The sequence below is a fragment of the Musa acuminata genome, chromosome BXJ2-7 (assembly GCF_036884655.1).
Source record: "Musa acuminata AAA Group cultivar baxijiao chromosome BXJ2-7, Cavendish_Baxijiao_AAA, whole genome shotgun sequence".
Lineage (NCBI taxonomy): Eukaryota > Viridiplantae > Streptophyta > Magnoliopsida > Zingiberales > Musaceae > Musa > Musa acuminata.
This window is the reverse complement of record NC_088344.1, coordinates 37,180,536-37,204,602: the sequence shown is the minus strand read 5'-3', so window position 1 is coordinate 37,204,602 and position 24,067 is coordinate 37,180,536. Positions and strand designations below refer to the sequence as shown.

General features: G+C 43.4%; 3 protein-coding genes and 1 long non-coding RNA gene across 6 annotated transcripts; 2 read left to right on the top strand and 2 right to left on the bottom strand.

The window, feature by feature from the left end:
* The first annotated feature begins 707 nt into the window (after window positions 1–707).
* LOC135616275 (uncharacterized) lies at window positions 708–1,415 on the top strand. The gene is made up of 2 exons (XR_010488307.1): window positions 708–847; window positions 925–1,415. It is a non-coding gene; the product is annotated as an uncharacterized LOC135616275 (long non-coding RNA).
* A 5,190-nt stretch (window positions 1,416–6,605) lies between these two features.
* LOC135617950 (QWRF motif-containing protein 2-like) lies at window positions 6,606–11,712 on the top strand. 2 transcript variants are annotated; one of them, XM_065118781.1, is made up of 6 exons: window positions 6,606–8,186; window positions 9,349–9,468; window positions 10,449–10,565; window positions 10,656–10,745; window positions 11,280–11,387; window positions 11,471–11,712. In XM_065118781.1, exons 1-6 carry the CDS (start codon window positions 6,843–6,845, stop codon window positions 11,531–11,533), a joined length of 1,842 nt encoding a protein of 613 aa, XP_064974853.1. In that variant the 5' UTR covers window positions 6,606–6,842; the 3' UTR covers window positions 11,534–11,712. The 2 variants fall into 2 exon arrangements, with proteins under 2 accessions (XP_064974853.1, XP_064974854.1); XM_065118782.1 differs by lacking the exon at window positions 9,349–9,468 and having other exon boundaries at window positions 6,709–8,186; window positions 11,471–11,676.
* Window positions 11,713–14,266: 2,554 nt separating this feature from the next.
* Window positions 14,267–15,433, bottom strand: LOC135617949 (LOB domain-containing protein 38-like). The gene is made up of 2 exons (XM_065118780.1): window positions 15,103–15,433; window positions 14,267–15,009 (listed from the first exon to the last, which is right to left on the bottom strand). Exons 1-2 carry the CDS (start codon window positions 15,284–15,286, stop codon window positions 14,555–14,557), a joined length of 639 nt encoding a protein of 212 aa, XP_064974852.1. The 5' UTR covers window positions 15,287–15,433; the 3' UTR covers window positions 14,267–14,554.
* Window positions 15,434–15,821: 388 nt separating this feature from the next.
* LOC135580857 (BTB/POZ domain-containing protein NPY4-like) lies at window positions 15,822–21,513 on the bottom strand. 2 transcript variants are annotated; one of them, XM_065118778.1, is made up of 6 exons: window positions 21,305–21,513; window positions 20,442–20,676; window positions 20,109–20,333; window positions 18,980–19,049; window positions 17,204–18,373; window positions 15,822–17,041 (listed from the first exon to the last, which is right to left on the bottom strand). In XM_065118778.1, the coding sequence occupies exons 3-6, from the start codon at window positions 20,168–20,170 to the stop codon at window positions 16,487–16,489; spliced, it is 1,857 nt and encodes a 618-aa protein (XP_064974850.1). In that variant the 5' UTR covers window positions 20,171–20,333; window positions 20,442–20,676; window positions 21,305–21,513; the 3' UTR covers window positions 15,822–16,486. The 2 variants fall into 2 exon arrangements, with proteins under 2 accessions (XP_064974850.1, XP_064974851.1); XM_065118779.1 differs by lacking the exon at window positions 21,305–21,513 and adding an exon at window positions 21,182–21,260.
* Between the last annotated feature and the right edge of the window lie 2,554 nt (window positions 21,514–24,067).

Here is a 24,067-nt window from a genome sequence, read left to right as displayed (position 1 = left end):
ATTGGCTTCGAATCGATGTCTAACTCAAACAATCAAAAATCAACTTAATAGGTATAAATAAACGAGAAGAAAAATAACACAAGAGTGTCTTTAACTTTTTAAGAAATAATGATATTTAACGGGGAAAAAATAAAAAATAAATATAATTCTCTTAGAGAGAGAAAAAAAAAAGAAAACCAATATTTTTTTCGAAAATTCGTCCTATTAAAAGGTTAGAGAGGAAGGTCCATGATTGAATCACGATGGTGACGGATCGAATGATCACGGGGTTGCAAGACTACGGCCGTTTCCTGCAGCACGCCCCCAACGGTCCGCCGCTGGTAGTTAACCTACTCGGATCAAACCCGGCCCACCGTTCGCGACCGTTACGCTCTGGCATACCTAACTCGCATGTGGGCCGCGATGTCGGACACCCCCATACTTTTTATCGCAGTCATCGCGCGAGTATACGGCACAGTCAGCTGCTGTTTCAGATCTGATGCCTCCAATCCGATTCAAATCACGGATAACGGGATGATCTGGTGGTCCCCCACACTTACGTGTCGGTGGATGGCACCGTTGGGTACCGGGAAAAGAAAATTCTTCCCGTCCGACGGGGAGGTATTCCAAGAGCAGGTGACCGGCACGTGGCGACTCGGTAGAGGGTTTGGGTTGGGCGGTGAACAGAGATGTGGCTTTTAAAAGGGGGCGTTTGGAGGACCTCACCGGATCGGTGAGCGTCCTCTTCAAACCCCTCTCTCTCTCTCTCTCTCTCTGGGGCGAGGGATGGCTTGGTGGGATCGGGTAACATCGCCGATGAGGAGGGTCTGGGCAGGCGTCGCCATCCGCCTCGGGATCAGCAAATCCGGTGAGTCCCTCTTCCGCACCCAATGCCTCCTTCGGACGGCCGGGTTTAATTCCTCTTCTCCCGGTGCTATCTCGCAGGGCTGACGCGGCTGAGGGAGGAGGTGAGTACGTGCGAGTACGAGGACGTGCACGTCTTGTGGGAGTTGCTGACGGAGTCGGGGGGGCGGGGCGGACCGCTCCGGGTGGCAGCACCGAGGCGGACGCGCCGGCGGGACGGGTCGCACGTGTGGGAGTGGGCCGGCCTCTGCTTCTGCCGCAGGTTCTAAGGGCGTCGCACGCGTGGCGACCTTCTCGGTGGCTGTTGTAAATAGCAAATGTTAGGGCTTGCTGAGCAAAAGACCACTCTCTGTATAAATGGCCGGCCTTAAGATACGTGTTATGTGCATTGGTAAGGTATCATGATGCTGATATTAGCTCATATCAGTTGCCAATCAATCATATTTTTGTATCGATTAGTGGATGGTCACTATGTATGTTTTCGTATCTCGTCTTTTCCCTGCCGAGGCCAGCCAACTATATAATTTGTAATTTATGTTCTGGAAAGATGCTTTTGTAATTTCTTTGGAGTACTTCCATAGGTCTGGTGACAAGTCCACTAACAAATGGAAGGTGATGATCCCACAAGAGACGTGCGTGTGTTTCCATGTTGGTTAAAACAAGAACAAATGTTTGATGCTCCCATAGGCCAACATGTGACCGAGGCCTAATAATTCCGGGGGGAACCTACCACGTTGACAGCGTGAGATGCAAGTGGACCGGGGGAACCTATCACTTGATTGCATCAATCAATACGAAACGTAAAAGGTTGTTGTTTGTGTTGCCAATATTGGGACCGAGACGTCGTTGGGTATGTCATGATCACAGGTTGCATGCAATTCAATGTATGAGATGGAACACATGAATACTCTCACGAGAATTCTTTCTATTTTCACTACAGCTCGATGACTACATGCACTAAAGACTCTTTTGGACATTAAAGCAAACAGGTGTAGCTCACAAAATCCCAAGCTCATCATCGATCGATGATTACATCCACCTCGACACATAATCTCCAGTCGAATGTTAATTTACTCGATGAAAAGGCAAAACCTGAAGCAGGGGGGAGTCCGGAAACAGCGATGACGGCAAGTGGTCGCAAGTCGTTCGAGCTTCCACCTACCCGGATTTGCCGACAGAGAGCTGCTCTTCCTCAGCAAGCTCGCGCTGAAAGCGGTCATGGGTAGAGAAATTTCATGACGTAATCGAAGAAGGGGAGAGAGGAGAGGGTATCGCCATTGATGGAGGGAGTAAACGTCGAGTTTTTGAGAGGTGACGCACCGAACGGTACTCTGTGCGTTTCCTTAAAATACGTCCGGTACTTGTTTGATCAAATGCATGACAGAAACAAGAAGCAGAATTAACGCCCACCTCACGCAGTTACGGAGAAGCCATGGGAATTGAGGGTAAATACTGTCATCTTTTACCAGTGTTAACCTACTAAATAGATTCCTCTGCTTCGGAATCTGCAATATGGCCTTCTTTATATCGGTCGCTCACGACAGATTAATGAAGCCAGTAGTAATATGGTCACGCACAACGCACTACTCTTCAGTGGTTTTGCCTGCAATCCGCGGAGCGTGACGTGCTCTCTTCCCCACGCCCACGCTCACGCTCACGCTCACGCTCCCTGGTTTTTAATTCCCGGTCTCTCAGCGTACTATAGTAAATGGAGGGAGGGAAGGGAGCGTGGGAGGCAGTCATGGCGGGTTTCCCGGTGCCCCCTTAAAATCTGTGGCGGTGGTGACGAAAGGAACTCCCTGCTCCGGTTCCCTTCAGCCCCTGTTCTCCCCTGTCCCAACAATTATGGGCTCCTCTGTTACTTAAGGGCCTGTTTGCGAGCCCCTTCTTTGCCAAGCTTACAGGCACGCGGCAGATATCATTGTGGTGCGGAAGAATCCTGTGGAAAGATGGGGTCTTTGCGCTTCTTTGCTCTGGTTTTCGTGGCTGGAGCAGCGGTTGCGTTCTTTTCCTCCAGCAATAGAGTCGCCATTGCTGCAGGTTATGCCTCAACTGTGCCTGCAAAGGGTGGAGGTGTCATGGCGATCATCACCAACAAGAAATTGAAGGTACCATCACTGGTGTTTCACAGGCATAGCAGAATGCCTTCTCCCTGATCAAATGGTACTAACGAGCATGCATTCTTCTCAGGACGACAGCTTCGACATCAGCGCCATGAGAAATGGAAGGGATTTAGCAGGTGCAAATGTGGAGGATTACTTCCCATTCGATACAGTGCCAAGCTCGAAAGCCGCCATCAAGTCCTGACCAATCGAACACGGTACTCCTCGCATGCCATGTATCCCCCGGCCAACGCCACCAAGCCAACCCAAGCATGGATCATCTCCCTGAGCAGCTCTGCTTCGCCTATCACTTATCAGATCTGTAGGTGTACTGTTAATTACTAAGTTTCTGGTGTTGTAATACTCATCATGATAAACCAAGTACGGCAAGTTACTATGACTCTCTTGTACGATGGTGAAACAAAGACTATGCATGTGGTTGTATGATATCCACGCTCGGTTTGATGTTTTTATCCGGAAGATATGATCTTCTGCAACTATTCGTTGCAACACATTGGGGAAGACGACGCTCCTTGGTTCGTCCCGATAAGATCCCTACGTCTTGTTCTTCAAGTCTTCAAATGACAACGGTTAAACCGGACGCTTGCTCTCAAAAGCAGATCAGTAAAACATGTCAGAATAATCTTAGAACTGTGAATTGATTGAGACATCATACCTTTCGCCTTTATGTCAAGAAATAGACCGAGCCTACTCAGGCAGGGAGAGATAGATGTCTTGGAAGAAAATGAAGGAGATTACGATGAACCTCCATTGTTAATGCACAAGCTTGAATCTTCTCCATGCTATCGCACTATCATATTGACATGATTATATTACATGTCACTTTACCTCACTTTGTACTGCATTTTGTCAACATAGGCAATCGATCGAGAGCTAGGTTTCTGTGAACAGATCTTGAAGCAGCAAGCTAATGATAGGTTTAACTGATTTCCTTTCCCTGTTCACAAGATCAATCATTCTAATAGCTTTCTGTTCTTCTTTTTCTTTTTTCTTTCTTTCTTTTTTGCTGTAATTTATTTACCAAACTTTCATGCTTGTGTTGGAAATCTCTCGAGTCATATTTCCACAAGTCCAATGTTTGTGTTTCTTTGGCCATATTATGACTGGAGTTGAAGAAAGTCTTGTCTTCTTTGGCCACCATGACATTGTATGAGGTATCACAACTGCAGTCAGCATGACATGAACTGCTTCCTACACGCAAAGTTCTTTGGATCCAAACTGATGTCTTCAGAAGGTTGATGTCTCTTTGGTGCCTTAATGGAAAGTGTTGGGGGAACACAGAGGTCAGAGCTTCGACAAAAGTGAGATTCCCTGCAGTGTAAAGGCTTTCACTTTGGTGCTGCATGCAGACCCACAAGGATTTCTCGTGATAAAAGAAGGGAGATGAGAAAAGTGGATGAACTGTGCCTCTCTGTAAAATATAAAGACAATGGACCCCAAAAGCTTGGTGGTGGAATGTTCACAAAGGGGACCAGATCTCATTGAACTTTACTGTCTTTATCGCTAAGCTTGAAATGTTGATGTACAGGTAGAGGTGACGAACTGCAAATTTTGGTCTTTCAATGTCTACACCAGTTTGGTACTGATGATCTGAGTCTCCTTATAAATTATTGTCTGATACCTTCTCTCTCTCTCTCTCTCTCATGTTCTGCTACTCTAACAATAAATCTTTCTGCTTCTACTTTTCCCTTGGATATGATGCAAATTTTCTTGATCTTTGAAAGCTTAGATACTCGGGGAAGGACTACTTTCTGATGTTAACCAAGAACAGATGTTTTGTTCTCTAGCATCTGAATCCATCTTTCTTTCTGAGTTAGCATGCGTTTTCTTCCCATCAGGTACACAAACAGTGTTTAGATGGTGAAAACATTGGCATCTAGTGATTGAGCAACCTCTTAACAACAGCTATAGTCCTCCAAGCACAATCTTATCCACTTTTCACCTTACTAGCACCGGTGCTTGACGATTAAAAATATAGGACTAAGGGTTCTATTTGTATTCGAATCGATGATGATGTATCCGATTCGCTTATCTTTAGTTAGATATTTAAAATTTTATTTAATAACTAATTATAAAAATTTCATGATCTATTATTAGGATCGATTAGTATCTTGAGATTCTTAGAATCAATGTCCCGAGGACAAAGAATCATTATATAAAAAATTTAAAATTAAGATTTGATTATTTCATAAGTATTATTTATATTTTTGAGTTTTGGTATTAGAAATAAAATATGAAAAATATTTTAGATGCTATCCGAAGAGAACGTTTTTTAGGAAGTCGAGAAAAATAATATAAATTTTTTAAATTTATTATGATAATATGTATAAAGAGATTTACGTAAAAAAAATGATAATTCAAAGCAAGGTATGTAATACCGGTGTTTCGAGGTTGGCTTGGTACGGTACGGTACCGACATACCGAGTGGTACACTAGGATGTACCGAACGGTACACTAGCATTGTTATAGTGTACATTGTAGCATTATAGCGGACGGTCCGCGTATTGATAGCTTGTCGGATCGATACGTACCGTCCGTAACGGGCGGTATAATTCAGTATGACAGACCTTAATTCAAAAGTTTATAATTAATTTTAAAATTTTAATTTTCTTATAAAAAAACTTATCGAATTAAATTAATAATTTTTTTTTAAATATTTGACAAGACCAAATTCGACCATGCATGTGCATCTGTCATACGTAGTTAAAGTTGTGTTGAGACACTCATTGGCCGGTAAGAGGAGGACGGAGAACCGCCCGTGGGCTCTGATGAGCACAATGACAACGTGTTGAGAGAGGTCGGTAGTGCCCCACCACCCCACCCCCGCCCCCCTCCTCCCCACCCACCCACCCCACACACGGGGAAGGGAGACCGGAAAGCTGACTCCAAGCCTAACCTAACAATAATTCTATTACGTTGTTCATTCACCTCACGAAGCCACTATACTATATACAAATATAGCTAAAATGTCCTATTTGACACTGATGTCTCACCACACCATATGTCCCAAGGAAGATACATACTGCAACCCCACGTAGATCAACATCTTCCTTCCCTTCGATATCGTTGCGGAAGAAGGTACAGTTGGGAGTCTGTGGAAGAAGAAGAGACAAAAGTTGTCCATGGGCTCAGCATGGTAAGAGCTTTACCTGCATTTGCAAGCTGAGCATGCTGAGAGCAATGCACACCTAATCCTGCCTAAACCATTAATGATGACCACCAAAATAAGGATCCGATAAGGGACATGAGCCGGACTCATCAACTAATGTTTCCTTCTTGACCACCTCGACCCCACACAGTTCCTAAAACCGAGAAGAAGTGCAGAGAAAGGAGAGATATCCCTTTGGTGGAAACTATACCCCATCATCATGTATTTTGTTCTTAATACATCACATCATTTATATGGTTGTAGCTTTCCCATTTGTTCTCTCTTTGTGCCACTATTTATTGCATTTCATGTGTTGCTCACTGTTGGCAAACTCCAGTGTACAATCTCAATTATATTATACACTCCCACTCCTCTCTTAGCAAGGGAGCAAACACCCCACTAAAATACAAATAAAGAAAGCTTGGGGATATAATGTGTGTGTGTGTGTGTGAGAGAGAGAGAGAGAGAGAGAGAGATGTGAGAAGAGAGGGGGAAAGAATCTAAACCTCCACCTGCTCTGAGATGCAAAGCCTTTCTCTTTGCTTCCCACTCTCTTCTTCTGCTTCCAATTCTTCTAATTCTCCTCCGTCAAGGAGTGTAGAAGAGGTCTGGGGTCTGGTGCTCCTCCTGGCGATGTGACCGCTAACTGCCTTTCCCGCTACCGGCTGTCGTAGTTCGAGAAGAAAGTCGGAGATCGAGATAGGTCGCCGGGATCTCGAACTAGATCGATGGTGGCCGCCACCGCAGCCACGACCGTCGCCGCCGGGTCCAGGAAATCTCCGAATCCCCACAAGAACGCTTCTGCCCCGCCGCATAGCGACGGTCTCCGTAACCCTCATCCCCGGATGCTGATCCCCTCCGAGAAGGACAATGCGGCCACCGGCGCAGGACGAGCTCGCACCAAGAAGGTCAATTCTCGGTTCCTCCCCTCTTATAGCTGCCCCTCGTCCTCTACGGCCACTTCGTGTTCTACCACCACTACCTTCTCTTCTTCGAGCTCTCGGCGCTTCCCGTCGCCGTTCGTGACCCCCCGGCCATCGACGCCGCCGGCCTTGCCCCAGTGTGCGGCCCAGAAGCGATCGCACTCCGTCGGTCGGGCTCGGCCTTCCACGACTGTCGCCCATCCCTGCCCGACTCCGGCCGAGCCCTCCGCTGCCACCCGTGCCTTCTGCATGACCCGGAGCCTCTCGGTCTCCTTCCAGGGGGAATCCTTCTTCTACCGGATCAGCCGACCCAAGCCCGCCTCCCCCACGTCGGAGCGGCGGAGACATGGTGCCACTTGTGCCCCTCTGGCGAAGGCTGGTGATCATTTAGAGAATTCGAGGCCCTCAGACAGCCACCACCTGTGGCCCGCTTCGAGAGCTCCGCCGTCCAACCCGTTGACGAGGAGCTTGAATTGTTCCTCTGAGAAGAAAGAACCCATTTTGGCCACCGTCAGGTTACTCGAGCAGTCTATGATGTTTGATGATACTACGAGGAGGGCTTCGTTTGACCAGGGTGATCTCTCAGCTTCGTCCGATACCGATAGTGTGTCTTCTGGTAGTAATTCTGGGACGCCAGAATTCATTGTGCTCCCACGGGCAAAGGTGACTCCCCGTGGGATCAGTGTGCCGGCAAGATTTTGGGAGGAGACGAACAACCGGCTGTATCGGCATCCTGAGCCTTGCTCCCCTTCATCTTCACCGGACGCAAGGCCCGTGGTACAACCAAAGCTGGGAACGGTGAAGAAATTGTCGGTGGATAACCCTTTGTCTTGTTCGAGGCCAGCTTCTCTGCACCATGGAACCATGGCACCTTCTTCTCTTAGCAAGCCTATAACTTCACCATCGAGGGGTATGGCTAGTCCATTGCGGACAAGGAGTAATGTATTATTGAACAGCTCACCATTTGGTCAGCCGGGCAATGCCCCTTCAATTATAAGCTTTTCTACTGAAGTGCGGAGGGCAAAGAAAGGGGAGAATCGGATTGAGGAAGCTCACTTGTTGAGGTTGCTTGATAACCGGCATTTGCAATGGCGATGTGTTAATGCCAGGGCCTATTCTGCACTGCTAATGCAGAAACTAGCTGTAGAGGTAATGTTGACGTTAATTTTCTTCTTCAATTTAGTGCTTGTTATATATGCGGTAGTCTGTGATCAAGTTCCTATTTGTGCTGACTACCCCAGCATAACATGATCATACATGTCGTACATGTAAATTGGTTATTCTGTCAAGTAGTTTGCTTTGGCATAAGAGTAGGTTCTCTAATTCCTTTCGGCACAAAACTTTTGTTTCTTTTTCAGTCTTTCATTCCTTACCAAATAACTATAGCTTTCGTTTCATGTTCTTGAATTTAAAAGACCAAACTTGTAAGTATTTTCTTTTCCTTATTTTCCGCTTCATATAATGATCAGCATATGATCAATAATTCCTGTTGTGCACTTGTACTACACTTGTAATATTACTGTACTGAAAATATGATGAAACTTTAGAACTTTATTATGTCCTTGGTTGTGAGTTGAAATTGTCCTAATGATCTTCTTCTCTTCTCAGATACTACTGTTTGATTTGACTTTCGTGATTTATATATTCTGTGAAATCATTTGTTTCCGATAGCTCAGAACAAGGCAATTACTAGTGTCCTTTGGAACAAAAGAAAATATGGTGCATTAAAATAATGGAAAAATATGATTGCAGAATATTTGATTTACTGTTAAAGAAGAAGAAGAAAAGACTATAGAAGATGTTGCTCATGAAAAGAAAAAGAACATTAAAAAGCGACTAATTGTTGTGTTGTATATAGTTTTCCGATAACCCTGCAGTTTAAAGAAACATTTAAAAGGATGTGTATACAAGTACTATCATGCTTTAAGGATCAAAATGTTGGACTGTTTAGAAACTACATATATTGAAGGTTAGTCTAGTACACATTGTTGGAATGGATGACTACTGTTACAAGAAAAGACGGATCGTCTCATATAAGCCAGATGGAGCTTTAGTTGTCTTTTTTCTTGCTATTATTTTTGCTAAATGTTTCAGTTATGCTTTCAGTTAAATCATCCTTTTCATCTATTGTTTTGCCTTCAGTTTCATCATCCTTAATTTGATGTTTTTGCTCATGAATTTTGTCCTGAATGTTATAGTTATGCTTTCATTCAAGTCTAAAATTGTGGTTAACTAATGCTTTTTGTTTCATCTATCTCAATGAAATTTATATGGTGCTTTAATAGCTAAAGTTTTCATTTGATCTTTACAGAAGAAACTGTATGATGCATGGATAACTACCTCAAAGTTGCGTGATTCCATCACTATTAAAAGGATCAAGCTACAACTTTTGACACAAAATTTAAAGCTAACTTCCATTCTTAAGGGGCAAGTAAGCCTTTGTTTCCCGATAGTCTCTTTGTTTGATTATCTGTGAAAGTCTTTGTTAACCTATCTTTTAGTTTTAGTTTAGTTCAGTGCTTCTTCTCTCCCTCATATTTAATGAAGTATATTTGGACATTTTGATCAATCAGTGTATGTTCGATGAAAATTTGAAGTAATCGTAAATGTGGCTCTTTGCTCAAGATGCCAACCACCCACCATATTCCTAGTTGGGAAGCCTTGGATAACAAAGAAACCAAAATGTTTTTTGGAAGATTTTACACAATTCTCTTGTTGTTTATGCAGAGTAGTTTCATAAAACCAAAGTGCCAAGTTGAAACTCTCCAGGATTCCTCTAGCCTCCAAAAGTGTGTATGGAGGAGAGGAACAGACAATCATATGATAAGTGGAATAAAATCATCTCTTTGTCATCAATAAGTAGCCATGGAGACAGAAATCATATCATTCCTCTTATGGTTCAACCAAAAACTACAAGTGAAATATCTTGAGAGAAAATACTCGAATGGCAATGGTGAAATCTAATGGACACAATTTGCTAGGTTCGACAATACATTCTTGACATGTTTCTGCCTAACAAATTGACAATGAATAGTGAATTACTTAAGAGTTAGTGTCAAGTTCTTCAAAAATTGGTGAATCCTAAAAATGGTCAATTCAAATCAAGAGTTGTTTGGGTCCATCCTGATACCCTTGAACTTATAAGAGAGAATCGCAACTCAAGTCTTCATTAGAATCAGTTAGGTTGCTTATTGACCCAAGCTAGTCATGGTCAATGTCAAATGATACCACTACTCCTGTCCAATTCTCTGTTAAACTTATAAATCCCAGTTTATGCAGATGAACTTTTGCCAATTTGATTGATCTGGTTAATTTTAGCTGATTACATGTCCTTGTTGAAACCAGCCATTTGTTATACATTTAGTTGTTTATGAGCATCAGATTTGAATTTCTACAACTTCGTTAGTGCAGATGGCCTCTTTGGATGAATGGTCTGTCATGGAGAAAGATCATTCAAGCTCATTATGCGGATCTATTGAAGCATTAAATGCTAGCACACTCCGTCTTCCTGTTGTTAGTGGAGCCAAGGTTAGTATCCTCTGATTCTTCATTTCAATGAATGAACTCGGTGATATCAGTCCAAACTTTGAGAAATAACATGGTTTGCTTATTTCACAGGCAGACATCTTGGAAGTTAAAGATGCTGTTGGTTCAACAGTCGATATGATGCAGGCAATGGGATCCTCAATATTCTCTCTACTATCAAAGGTGACTGCCTATACAAAATCATCTTGTCAAGTGATAGTCTTTTCTTCCATCATTGCTTTAGATGCTTTGGAGTATATAAAACTGGTGCATATTTCAAATTCTCTGTCAGCCTTTTGCATAAGGAACAAAAATGATTGATTAAGAGGAATGATAAAAATAGAAACCAAAATGACTCAATTGTAGAAATAGGCACAAACAGCTCCAATACAAAGCGGTTGAGGGTTCAAAAACATGCAGCTTAAAAGTTATTTCGTTCCACGTCATATTTCTAGCAACAAATGGAGATTCTTTGCAGAAAACCTGTGTCCTGATAATTCATTGACATGTTCGAAGGAAAATGTCTTCGTCACATACCAGCTAATTGGTTCATTCTGATGTGTTTTCTCCGAGAACAACCTACCTCATGTCATCTACATGATTCCAAGTGTTTGATCTGTCCTTTAACACAGATTACTGTATCTGATCATAGGACATAGGTTAATGCCATAAGATTTTTTTCTTACCTGATTTCCGTACGCATATACATTTGTACAGGTAGAAGGAATGAGTACCTTGGTATCTAACATAACTAAAGTGGTTGCCCAAGAACGAGCACTACTTGAACGATCTAGAGATCTCCTATCCACAGTAGCAGCTATGAATGTAAGTCTCACTTCTGCAGCCATTTCCTTTTTCCTTATTCCGGGTATCATCCAGTAATTTCTTAACACAAACTGATGAACCAGGTAAAACAATGTAGCCTGCAAGGGCATCTGATACAACTAAAACGAGGAGCCCACCTGATCTAAACACAGAGAAGATTCTCTTGCTAAATTTGTGGTCACTAACATCACAACAAACTCTTCTTTTTCTAACTGGAGGATTGCGAAAGGAAATAAAGCATGAAGTATTGGTTTGCTCTGCTGGAAAGCTAATGGCCTAATACTACCTATATGGCCTGGGGGGTGGTTGATTTGTGTATCTTCTTTTCGGTTCTTTTGATCTCTTTTGGTGTATGTGTATCATCATAGCGATGGCCTTTTTTTTCTTTTCTTTTCTTGCAAGAATTGGCTTGCCTGTATACCTGAATGTTGTTCGACTCATACTAAATCAAAGGAAAAGTTCATGTACATATATGAAGATGCTATCATACTTGTTAGAGCTGCCTCAGAAATTTTATCAAAGGGTAATTTGGTAATAAAAAATAATAATAAACCAGAATGATAAAAGAGATAAGAAAATCAAATTTACGTTGTTCGGTCAATTGATCTACATTCACGGACGAAGGAGGAGCAAATCACTATTGTAAAAAAGGGATTATTACAAATGCATTAGGAAGATATTCCTAGGCCATAAAACATCAGAAAATATTAAACAAAAAAAATTCAAACTATAAACCCAAACTATTTAACTGAGTGTGGACTTAAACCCAAAACAAACACTTATGAATCTAGATATGTAAAGTGATTTGGGGTCGATGGGGATTAATTTCCAATCTATCTCGAGTTGAGATATGGGAAAATTGAGATATTCGAACAGAAAAGTTAGATTATGTGATCCTATCTAATTAGGTAAGATGTATCGTGAATATGATTGAATTCTGATTATGATTATCGACCAATAAAAAGAAATTTTAATTTTGATAGGATTTCTTATGAGATGACCATGATGAGAGGAACTCCTTTAATTATTTTTTCTAAATCGTTTGCTCTCACCTATAAAGGGCATGACCTCTTAGGAATTCAATATGAATAATTAAATATATAGATATACAGATAAATAAGGATCCGTGGATATGTAATGTGATTGAGAGATTACATATCTTCGCTTATCTTTCTTTAGTCATGTGATCGAGTAGAGATTATATATATTCTTTTATCTCCCTTTTGTCTCTAAATTCATCACTCTTGTGAAGGATAAAAAAAAAGGTATAAATTGGTTTTTATTTATTATGTATTAATGATTCGTTTGTATTCTCAATTTGCTTTTTCATCAGATCCATCCTATCGCTTGTTTATGGGTGATGTAAGGTTACTCGTGCTTGATCACCGCAAACTGTCGATGATAGTATTATTGAGGGTGATAATCTCTAGTGATCATTAACCTAACTGCAAGCAACAGCTGCATACTCGGTGGAAGTACTATAGAATGTGACAGTCCTATGATGGCTATAATAGTGTCACTGCTAGCTGCTAAGGTTGTGCACTCCATAAATCTTGAAACTAAAAAATATATATATATATATATATATATATATATATATATATATATATATATATATATATATATATATATATATATATATATATATATATAGAGAGAGAGAGAGAGAGAGAGAGAGAGAGAGTCAAGTAGAGGAGCCCAACGTCTGCAGCTCCGCGTCACAGCAATTAGCAAAGCAAAGTGGAATCCGCGTCACCCCCAACCTGCATGCCATACCAAAAGAACACATCAGATCAACCCTAATTTATGATCACAAGAGGGCGAAAGCCATCTGCAGCCAACCTGAAAGTCAATCTCTCTCGCCATCTTTAAAATCCCTGTTGCATCGATCGAGCATGCTCATTCCTCCTGATGCATGAACTCGACCAGGCACCGCCCATCCACCTTTAAACAAATCTAAAGCAGAAATGTACAATACACGAGAAAGAGAGAAAGAGAGAGAGAGAGAGGAAAGAGAATATACGAGGAATAGACGACGGTGGTTTTTGTGATGCCCCCTTCTTCCTCGCCAAATCATCTCTCACCGATTGTGTTCGATAGGGAGGGAGGGCTGCTTTCTGTGTGCTTTGCGAGCAGTATTTGGCCCCGTATTGCACTTTCCTGCCACTTGTCCTTTATTCCCGAAGGCAAACAATGCTGATTTGAGGGACCTCTTGATTCCCGAAGATTAAAACGTCGATTCGCCCCGTCTGGGGATTTCGGGAAAGTTGGGAGACTGAAGATTGGGTCCCGCCACTGAATGCGGCGACGAGAAGACACGCGGAGAGAGAGAGAGAGATAGAGAGGTAAAGACGAAGCCCACTTTCTTCTTTTCCCGTCGCATCACCGCCTCATCCCGGCAAGCAAGCGAGGCCGAGAGGCATCCAACGAGAGGCCCGGGGCGGGGGGCGCGAAGTAGGAGCACCGGCCGGATACGATGCTGACGCGCGCCGCACACGCTCGCCTGCCTTCCAATTGGCGCCACTGAACTGGCGGGCCCCGCTCTGCTCCGCCCCACTTCCGTGCGGTGAAGCGACGCGCCGCCCCTCGTGGGCGGGGCCCTGCCTGCCTCGGGGACTCGCCATCGCTCTCGCGCTTGCGGTGCGCTCCCGTTTCCCACGCCACCCCTTTCCGACGCCACTGCTATAATAATCATTCTCTCTCCCTCAACACGACAACACTTCACCTCTCCACCACGCTCGCTAGTATGCGTTTGTTGATCTCGCGGCATTATGTAATCCTGAATGGCCAAAGGCCAATGTGGCGAACGATATTTTACAGTACAATACAGATCCGCATGATGAGCTGCCTGGCTTCAGAATACGCTTTAAGAATCACACTTTCTGACTGAGATCAATGATCTCGAACTCAAATTATAATGTTTGTCCTCTTAAATAACAATCCACCGGCACGATTAGGTGGAAGTCTTATTTAAAGACTATCATGGACTAATACACCGCATCAGTGGACGTCCTCAATATCGCGTCATCCGCCACAGCACGCCAAGAAAAAGGCAAATTGACAAGGAAATATTAATTCGAAAGATTGCCGGCCTCAAACAGCACCCAAAAACTTTCGCAGGCACTAAAATTAGAAGAACCGCACGCGTAACCAACGGGACCAGGCCATCAAACGAAGAGGTTGAGAAGCCTTGGCTCGGCGGTGGAACCGTCGCCTCCGCCGCTCGTCGTCACCGATCCTTCTGAGTTGATCGACGGCGTCGCCGGGCGCCAGCTTCGCTTCTCCTCACTCCCGTCGCCGGGTGAAGGGGTCAAACACAAGTCTAGATCGCATGACAACGCTGCCACCGCGTCGTATGGGGCAGGCACCTTCCACCGCTTGGCCGCGGAGGAGGAGAACCCCATCAACGGCGGGGAGCAGAGGCCGTCGGACTCCGGCGGCGCGTCGTCGCTGTGGTCCTCGGCGGCGAGACCAGGAAGTGTGCTGAGCGTGCCGCCGCGGAGAACCGTCTCTACCGCCGCCTGGCAGAGATGCCAATTGCCGGTCCACATCAAACCCACGGCACCGTTCACCGGGTTGATAGTTCGCCCGCACGCCTCGAACAGCAAAGACTTGAACAAAGCTGCAACCAAATGAGATCGGGCAAGTCAGAAGACAAACACCTATAAACTCGGGGACCGAAATCAAATCAAACCAGGGGTTCGGAGGCGCGAACCGGGGCGCTGAGAGGGGGGAACGCCGGAGATGAAGGACATGAGGCCGGCGCGACCGAAGAACTTGGCGACGAAGACGGTGGCGTGGGCCTGAGCCTCGGGGAAGTCGATCCACTGGAGGCAAGGCCGCAGAAAGCAGGAGTCGCTGCAACCCTTGCGTAAAACTCTGCATCCGTTGCAGCTCATCTCTGCCGATCTCTCATCCACCGCCCGATCGCTCACGGCGCTCCTCTTCTACTCGAAGGTTAGCTATTTTCCCCTTTTTTCCCTTTCCTTTTCTCTGCAATTTCTTAGGGTTTTCCCCTTTATTTTGTTGGGTGGCGTTGGAGACGTGAGCGGCAAGAGAGAAGAGGTGTTAAGGGGGCGAAGGGGAGTGTGTGGAATATATAAGGGTGACCGGGGGTTACGTAACTCGACCTTAGAGTTTAAGGTCCTCGAGGAAAGGGGGTGATCTGGTTACCGCCCGGGACTGGCGAGGAAGGTGCTCCATAGTCTTGGGGTTGAGCGGGCGGCTCCGTGTTTCCGCGGCTGATTCGCCTGCGGAGGGGCGCTTTTACTGATGCGCATCGCTTCGCTGGCTTGGCTTTTGTTATTATTATTTTGTTCTCTACATAGCTTTATAGGCGGTTGTCCGTCAGACCAACCAATTGTGCCCGGATTCTTAGGGTGTGGATGTCGGACTGTCGTCGGATTCAACCCATTTAGGATCCGAACCCAATAAACTTAGATACATGAGCATTTCTATCAAATATAGATCCACGATGGTAGTCAAAATCGTATAAGATTCCCTACTCACTCCAATCGTACAATCATGTCATTCGTGAATGAACTCTCTTTGAAATGGAAGGATATGCTCCTACAGCAGTATGCACAAAGAACGTTTCTTTCGACGTTTAGTAATAGTTGTAGCACCAATTATGTACTACATCTCTTTGTGGATAGGCGCCATTAATTATGGATGGTATCGAGTTAGGTTTTAGAGATTTGGATCCGTCCAATGTATCTAAGGTGGATTTTAATATTTTTAATCTGATTTGAAGTCGATTCAGATAGATGGGTTTGGATGGAGGATGCTTCAGGTGAGGCCATAGCCAAAGCTATCTATCAGTTTTTACTAATATAAGGATAATAACCATAAATTGAATATATTTGCATAAAATAAAAATTATTCCTAAGTTTAGGAATAATTGGAAAGAAGTTTCGAGGTAAATAAATGATTAAGGATTTTTTGTTTTTTGCCTACTAAAGAACCAGACTTCTATTTCTTATATCAGGCTTTATCAAAACCAGCTTCTACACTGTTTGTAGATGCAAAACTGGGTGTTGATTGAACTAAGTAAACCATTAAGCTAACAGTCATTGCTTCTTGCGAGTAGTGAATCCAATCTATAAAACTGTGTACCTTATATTTCTGGAAGGAGTCAACTTAGGCTCCCCTTGTTTGGCTGAGTTTGGACTTCCAGAAGAAGTGTCAGAGGAGCTGCTGCTCCCCCCAGCCTGCCCTTTGCTTGATAATAAGAACTTCCCAAGCATCTTCTTTGGCATCACCACGCCCTTCACCTGACTGTTGCCACTCTTCCCTTGACCATTGCTTCTGTTTTCATTGTTGCCTCCGCTGCTCCATTCGCATCCCTTTCCTCCTTCACTAAGCTTTGTAAATTTCCGAGCTTTACCGTCTTCTGCATTCGGCACGCCATCACATTCGTCTTCAGTGTTGGTCGTGATGGCTGACCTTGAGCTTCCATACGAGTTGCCACTCTCAGCTCGGCTGGTGGTAGCGGCAGATGCCCTCATCTGCTCAAAGTACAGGATCTGCACCACCAACCGCAATGGGAGCCGCTCGTTCTGCATGGCATGTGCGCAAACGTCCCCTGAGAGCTTCTTGCAGTTCATCAGGCCACATAGCTTCTTCTTCTCACTCTTGCCAAGGCCTGGATGTTCCTGCTCATTACATAAATGAGAACAACAAAGTCATGCATCGAACAGCCATTACAGAATTCACTTCTTTGAACAGCATTACAGCTTCAAACAAGCAGACAAATTTGCTAGCTAGATCAGTGTTCGAGTCAAAGTAACAAAATAGGAAAGGATCATGCATCGTACCTTGAGATAAGTGTCAATGGCATGATAAAGCCCATCATGTACAGGTCTTGAATCACTTGGTAGAATCTCAGCAAGATCGATAAATTTGGAAAGAGGTAAATTAGGGTCTTTAGCAATCTCAATTAGATAATCGTCGACTAGCTTGGCTACTGTGATCTTTGAAATCCCTGAGGCCAAAGCTGGGGCATTTAACTCATGAAGCTCCTCATTTGTGCTGAGTTGAACATCACTATTATCCTGCATTATGAATTCTTCCACTATGTTGAGAACCATGTCGACATCATATATGGTGTTTTCTCCTGAGGTGCTAGGAATCAAGAGACCGGGCACTGATGCATCTTCTAACTGGCGGCCTATTCGCTTCACGAGTTCCCTTTTGCTACATTCACTACAATCCAGTAAACTACCAGCTCTTAGTAACTTCAGAAGAAAACAGCAGGACACAGAACCTTTCTCTGAGGGCAACAACAAAATGATAGTCTCCAGCAATGACCGGTTTTTATTGGGATCACCTCCCTTTTCTTTGCCCAAACTTGAGAGCCTCCTATAAGTATAGGCTTTCAGTGCTTCCCCAATCACTTCAGAAGAGACTCTCCCCTTGGCTTTGATGGCCATTATGATCTTCTTAAAAAAGCCAATTTCAAGTTCACATAAGTCCTCGACCCACCAGTCCTTGGGCACTGAATTCTCTTTCCTGATGCCTTTCCAATGTGTTTCCAAACAATTTTCAGAAGGAAGCTTCTTCCTGTTGTCCGTGTATGACCATTCCACTTTAGAAGCATCAGTTGAGGCCTTGGAAGCTATAGACTCTATGCAATGGTCAATCAACTTCAGATCCTCAGACCATGGTAAAAGAGACCTTGTAGTCTGGAGAACTATGATTGAATCTTTCCAGCTACGCAATATACTAGTTCTGAGGAAGACTTCTATTTTATAGATCAGGTTCCCTTTATCGACTGTTTCGTGCATTTGTAGGTACTCAGCTGCACATCGTGCGGCAGTCACATTGTGAGCATTGAGGGTCACAGTCATGCCGTAACAAAATTTTGCACAAATTTCAAAAGCAGCTGCACCGCCAGGGATATCCGAAATGCATATTTCATCAGTCTTTTCGTTGTTGGTAGTCGTTATCAGCTTCTGCAAGCGAAAACTCTTGGACAGCAGGGGAAACTGCATTTTCAATTGGCAAAGGAAAGGTTCGTAAAATTTGGAAAAGGAAAAGAAATGAAACTAAACTAGCGGAATAATGAGAAAGAGCAAGTTGCTTAAGGATAATTAGTGATTATATATTCTATGTGAAATTCTGGTTTTGTCCTTCCAGCATTGTAAAACTAATTACATCAATGGCGTCCCATTCTGATAGAGAAGCAAAATTACAGTAAGGATACAAAGGACACGAGCCGATATATGTTCTTTTACATGAACTGATGGTTGAGGTGAGTGATAGGCTATTCAGCTTTAATAAATCCCTAGAACCCATATTTATCAGTAACGACCAAATTGTCGATCCAAGAATTGAGTAAACATTGTGAAAACTTAAAAACTTCTCAAGTATTAATACCAAATAACAGCTTTAACATCAAATTAAGGCATCACTTGAGTTAGAAATACATATGGTCCATGACAATACTGGTAGTTGCACACTTGGAGGACCCAAAAGGTCAATGAAGGGTTTAGTGCCTAATCATGGTTGAGCAAATATTAAAGAGAAAATCTCAAGTGCCAAATACATGATAATGTCCTGCATCTATTATGACTTTGGAAAAGAGTTATTACCTTGTGCAAATGGAATTTGACATTTCCTACACGAATAATGATGTCAGCTGCTAAGTCAGTGGCCACGAACCTGCACATATATTCTGAATTAGAGAATCAAAGGCACAAGCATAATCACATTTTTCTTAGTGCAATAGGAAGTAAGGTTCGTAATTTCGTACCGTACCGGAGTTTCGACGTTCGTTCGATACAGTACTATATACCGAGCGATATACCGTTCGGTATATATATATATATATATATATATATATATATATATATATATATATATATATATATATATATATATATATATATATAATATTCGTCGAAAAGGGTGACGTCGCGTCGCCTCGACGATGTCACCGAAAAAGGCGACGTGACGTCGCCTTATATATATATATATATATATATATATATATATATATATATATATATATATATATATATATATATATATATATCGTTCTGTCCGATAACGGGCGGTCCATGTACTGATCAACTGACGGACCGGTACATACCGCCCATACCGGATGGTATTATTCGAAATTGCATACCTTGATAGAAAGTATCATTATAGCTGCTAAATATAAATGAAAAGGGGTCTAAGCAATGGATTGAACAATCTACGGTCACTTGAATAAGACCCAAATTTATCGGCAAAGATATATGTAGTCTGTAAATTTATATCTGGTGGACCTAACTTCTGTATATGAAGCATTCTTTTTGTTTAGTGCTTATAACAGTAGTGATGTTAATTGATTATGCTCTTAGTTTGATATCAATCGCAAGAGAAAATGGTGCAGAAATCATATTTGTTAGTGCATGTTGTTATGTACTCAATGAGAAAAGGGCACAATAAGCATTTTATGGAACCCCTGGTAGCAATTTCAAATCAAACAACACACAGTTAGGGGAAAGCACAAATAGGTAGTACATATTATAATCCTATTTTGGATAACAAAGGATGATTTGGATTTGGGTCAAGAAATGCTCATGGAGGAACAATCCTACTGGATCAAGGAAAAGGATGGAAAAAGCAGGATAAAGACAGTGTCAAAACAAGCACAATGCAGCAAATGTCAACACCAGAGCATAGGACCCATCAAATTCTATAACCACAGCAGTAATGATAAGAAATTCCAAGAACCTGATGTCTTTCCCATCACTCTGAAAGGAATCAGGTTTGGATCCAAGCTTCATAAACTTCATCGTGGAACTAATCGATGCACCTTCTCTTCTTCACTTACTGCTTAACCGGAGAATGTTACATCAATTCTGCCACCCTCTCAAAAACTAAAGGCAACCTTGGAACATAAAGCATGGACTTCCCGTAGGAGGCAGAAGACAGAAGAATACTCCAGCTTTTGCAAGTCTGCAAACAGCAACACTTATTTTAGAGTGTTTCAGAACAGAGGACGAGAGGAAGAACAAATTTATACAGCTATTTGTCTTCCCCTCCCGCTTGGGATGAGCAACTCACCACAAGATGCGGTCTAATGGAGAAGCTCTGCTGTTTCCCAGCTCCATGGCAGAGGAGACAGCAAGTAGCTCAGTAGGCTAGTAAACAACTAAGGAGGAGAGAGACACCGCCACCCTTACTCCTCTTTGCCAGATGCTGGTTGTCCTCTGCTTTGCTTGCAGGGTCGTTAAGATCCGGCGACTACCGCCACCACATTCCTCGAATCCAACTCCACTGGCCTTTAGGATCAGATCACCTGCCACAACCAAAGATACCACCTCTATGTGAGGGGAACTGAAGCAGTGATGCCACAGACAGTAAGCATCTTTTTCCTTGTTTAATATTACGGAAGAGATAGCAACTGCTCCGGTAAAGGAATCTTATCAAGTTGGCGAAAAACCACACGAAGAAGCATATGGATCGAGAGCCAAGGTTGCATGCACTTGAAGGTATTTAAGTTTGAGCTTGATACTGAAGGCTAAAAGGAAATTGAACTACCATGCAGAGCCAGCTGTTACAGTGAGAAGAAGATGAAGAAGAAGACAATGCTGGAATGAGGAGAGAGAGAGAGAGAGAGAGACAGATAGGATGTAGTTTATGTCCTTGGAGAGTTATCACTTGAAACAAGCCAAAAGCAAAAGAAAGAGAAAGCCTGTTGAGGAAAACTTGCAAAAGAAGCACAAATCTTTGATCAAAATACAGAGAAAGTAAAGTAGACAGAGTAGAAAAGAGAACAAGTAGAAGAACTAACAAAAACCCACCACAAAGTGCAGACAACAGAGCCAACCATACCAGGGATTAAACCCAAGAACACAAGTAGCAGCAACATTTAGAGACTGTGAGCGGTGTGGGAGGAAGCTGAGTGGTGCAGAGGAGGAATCTACCTGAGTGATGGATGGCTCTAACACAGCGGCAGGAGGAGGCCCACCATGCTCCCTCCCATGCTCACACCTTCTGCTCTCCTGTCAGTCTTTTCCCTCACCCACACACCACCCTCTAGAGAACACAGAGACACGGCAACAGGGGAAGAAGATGTCAATGAACAGGACAGCCCAAACAAATGGCCCTGAGTCCTCCCCTCCCCCTCCTTTCACCGGCTATATCATCAGAACCGAGGCGAGTTCATCATCGAAAGCACTACTTGTCTCTTTCTTCGCTGCTTTTTATTGCGCATTGACTGCATCTTTAAAGCTTCAGCTTCCCACCTCCCTCTCTCTCTCTCTCTCAGCTCCCTTCTCTGCATGCCTCGTAAAAGCTATACTCATCTGACGTTCCTACCCTTTGTGCATGTAAATATTTCCTCAAAAGCCGTTGTGCGCTGAGCTCGGACCACCTCTTCTTCTTCTTGCTCTGCCAATTAACACTCCTCTTAGGTGCGTCACATCTCATCGGTCATCTCCCTGATCCACACACCAAGTATTCTTGCTGCAGTTCCAAGACCTTATTTGGCGTGCCATGGTTCCCAAAGCCTACGATCATGCATGAACAATTAATGGCATGTATTCTATTAGCACCTAACGTAGGTGTTGTCACGCTTTCCGCTTCTCTCAACCCAAAACATGGTAAATCTTATACCTAACCTTTGTTAAAGATGATGCGTCAAGGACGACAAGGCATCTGTTCCATGTCCAGAAGCGCAGTCGGTGCCATGCATGCGTGCTTCCTCGCTGACAACCTTTCCCTGGTTGAGAAATATGTGAAAGAGCGTCTAGGAAAGCTCTCTACTCTTTGGCTAATCTCCTAGACTGATAACATCGAAGTGCTTACCATATCCTCGAACACTGATAGTATCTATGGATGTGCATGAGTAAATCTTGGGCAGAGTGGCGATGCTGAAGCTTTTTTACTTAGAAGACAGTACTGAGGTCATCTATCGTTAGCCATGTCCATCTTTCCATCATCTCATGGATTGGGCACAGAAAGGACTTGTAGATCTGATGCCCTCGTAATGTGAATCACAACTTCTTCCCAATATATGTGCCTTAAATCTAGTTTAATCCTACCTCTTGTGTTGCTTGGCATCTATTACTTACTTGCCCATCTTCTCAAGTGGGATTAATCTTAGCAGGAACAATGGAATATTATCCAATCAGAAACAGACTTCAAAAGGTCTCTCCAAAAGTCCAAGATACTGCACATGGTTTTTGTGGACGCCATGCCGATAGACCAGCCTTATAAGATGTGTCTTTGAGGCCCTCTAAAATCTGTTGGTCTGTGAAGAAAAGAAAAGATTTTGGTCCTATGAAACTCCACTATCTTAAATAAACTAAGAGGGGGGGACAACTTTTTTTGTCCTCCTTTCTCTTTTTTCAGAGCACTAGATTTAGTGTTTTGTGCCGTCTAATATATTGGTTTGGCCGATCTACAGCTGCTGACTTTAGGTTTGTGTGTTGTAGGTGCCGGAGAAGAGGCAAAGTGGATGCCTGATGCCCACAAATCTAGATGCTTGCTAAGGCTTGGGTGTCCAAAAAACCAAAGAAAAGAGCAGTGCACTTATGGGAGAGAGAGGAATTGGTTCTTTTATCTCGCGAAGAAGAAGAACAGTCGTCTATATACCCTGTGCAGAGATGGCTACTTCCGAGGTGAGTTTGATCAAAGAGGAGAAAATGCCATGGAAATGGCTGCAAATGTATGCTTCTTACGGTAGTATACGCACTCAAGCAAGCTCTGAGATCTTTAAGACGACCACAGGAGGAAGATTGAGTGACAATGGGAGATTACGATCACAAGAAAGTCGAAGCCTTTAGTTAAAGAGATGTGATTGACTCTCGATGCTTGAAATTAGTCGAGCGAAGCTACTGTCCAATGAAACTGTTCTTTCCTCATGAACAAGCTCAAAATCCAAATCGTTGGAATTCCAGTCTTGAGTCTCTCTGCGGCTGAACAATTCCAAGAGATTGCAGATTCAGGTATTGGAAAGCTTCGTTGCTGAACCTACATGAGTGCAGGCTGACAGGGCTGTAAGAAAAGAGAACCTGTCTGCAGCAATGCCATGATGCCTTGTCATCTGGTCAAAGCGATCCGTTGTTTCTATGGCAGTGTGCCCGTGCTGCGCCATGGCCGCTGTCATTGCATTCCAAGACTGGGAGACCACAATGGGCATCATAAGAGGTATTGGACGTGCCGCCTCTCCGCAGAACCACACGCTGCGTGCATCGTCATGAGTGCATCTCCTGCTGAGTTGCTCGACTCGGAGTGCGGAGCTGCGCCTTCCGTGACTCGGTGCGAATGGCTCGCCACAAGCACCGGCTGACGACCTCCTTCCTCATCCAATCGAAACGCTTCGGACTTTACTGTGGAGGATGATTCGGATCCAATCATCATCATCCTTCTTTAGTCTGCCACAAATGAATCTGGTATTGAGTTCAAACACTGATCAATGGAGCCAAGACTTTGAGAACCTACATCAAAGATCTTTGTATACTTCAGCAAATGGACTTGGATGATTCGATCTAACATCAAATCTAATTCATTTATTGGATCATGTCTTGTGTATTCTTATTTGGTCAATAATGACCAATCTAGTTGGTTTAAAAGCAAAAAGGGTGGGTATTAGACAAGGAGACCTCTTTTCTCATATTTGTTTATCCTAATTCTTTCTAGTCTTATCACCAAGTTGTTGATCATAAGCACTTAACCCTATTTAG

Bases quoted from the DNA above. Each gene is read 5' to 3' on its own strand.
- LOC135580857 (XM_065118778.1), bottom strand. From the start codon at position 20,170: ATGAAGTTTATGAAGCTTGGATCCAAACCTGATTCCTTTCAGAGTGAT. The intron at 19,050-20,108 runs GTTCTTGGAATT...ATATATGTGCAG, and splicing joins AGTGATGGGAAAGACATCAG to GTTCGTGGCCACTGACTTAG. The intron at 17,042-17,203 runs GTACGATGCATG...TGTAATGAGCAG, and splicing joins CCATTGACACTTATCTCAAG to GAACATCCAGGCCTTGGCAA.
- LOC135617950 (XM_065118781.1), top strand. From the start codon at position 6,843: ATGGTGGCCGCCACCGCAGCCACGACCGTCGCCGCCGGGTCCAGGAAA. The intron at 8,187-9,348 runs GTAATGTTGACG...TGATCTTTACAG, and splicing joins TGCAGAAACTAGCTGTAGAG to AAGAAACTGTATGATGCATG. The intron at 11,388-11,470 runs GTAAGTCTCACT...CTGATGAACCAG, and splicing joins CCACAGTAGCAGCTATGAAT to GTAAAACAATGTAGCCTGCA.
- LOC135617949 (XM_065118780.1), bottom strand. From the start codon at position 15,286: ATGAGCTGCAACGGATGCAGAGTTTTACGCAAGGGTTGCAGCGACTCC. The intron at 15,010-15,102 runs GTTCGCGCCTCC...ATTTGGTTGCAG, and splicing joins TCCCCCCTCTCAGCGCCCCG to CTTTGTTCAAGTCTTTGCTG.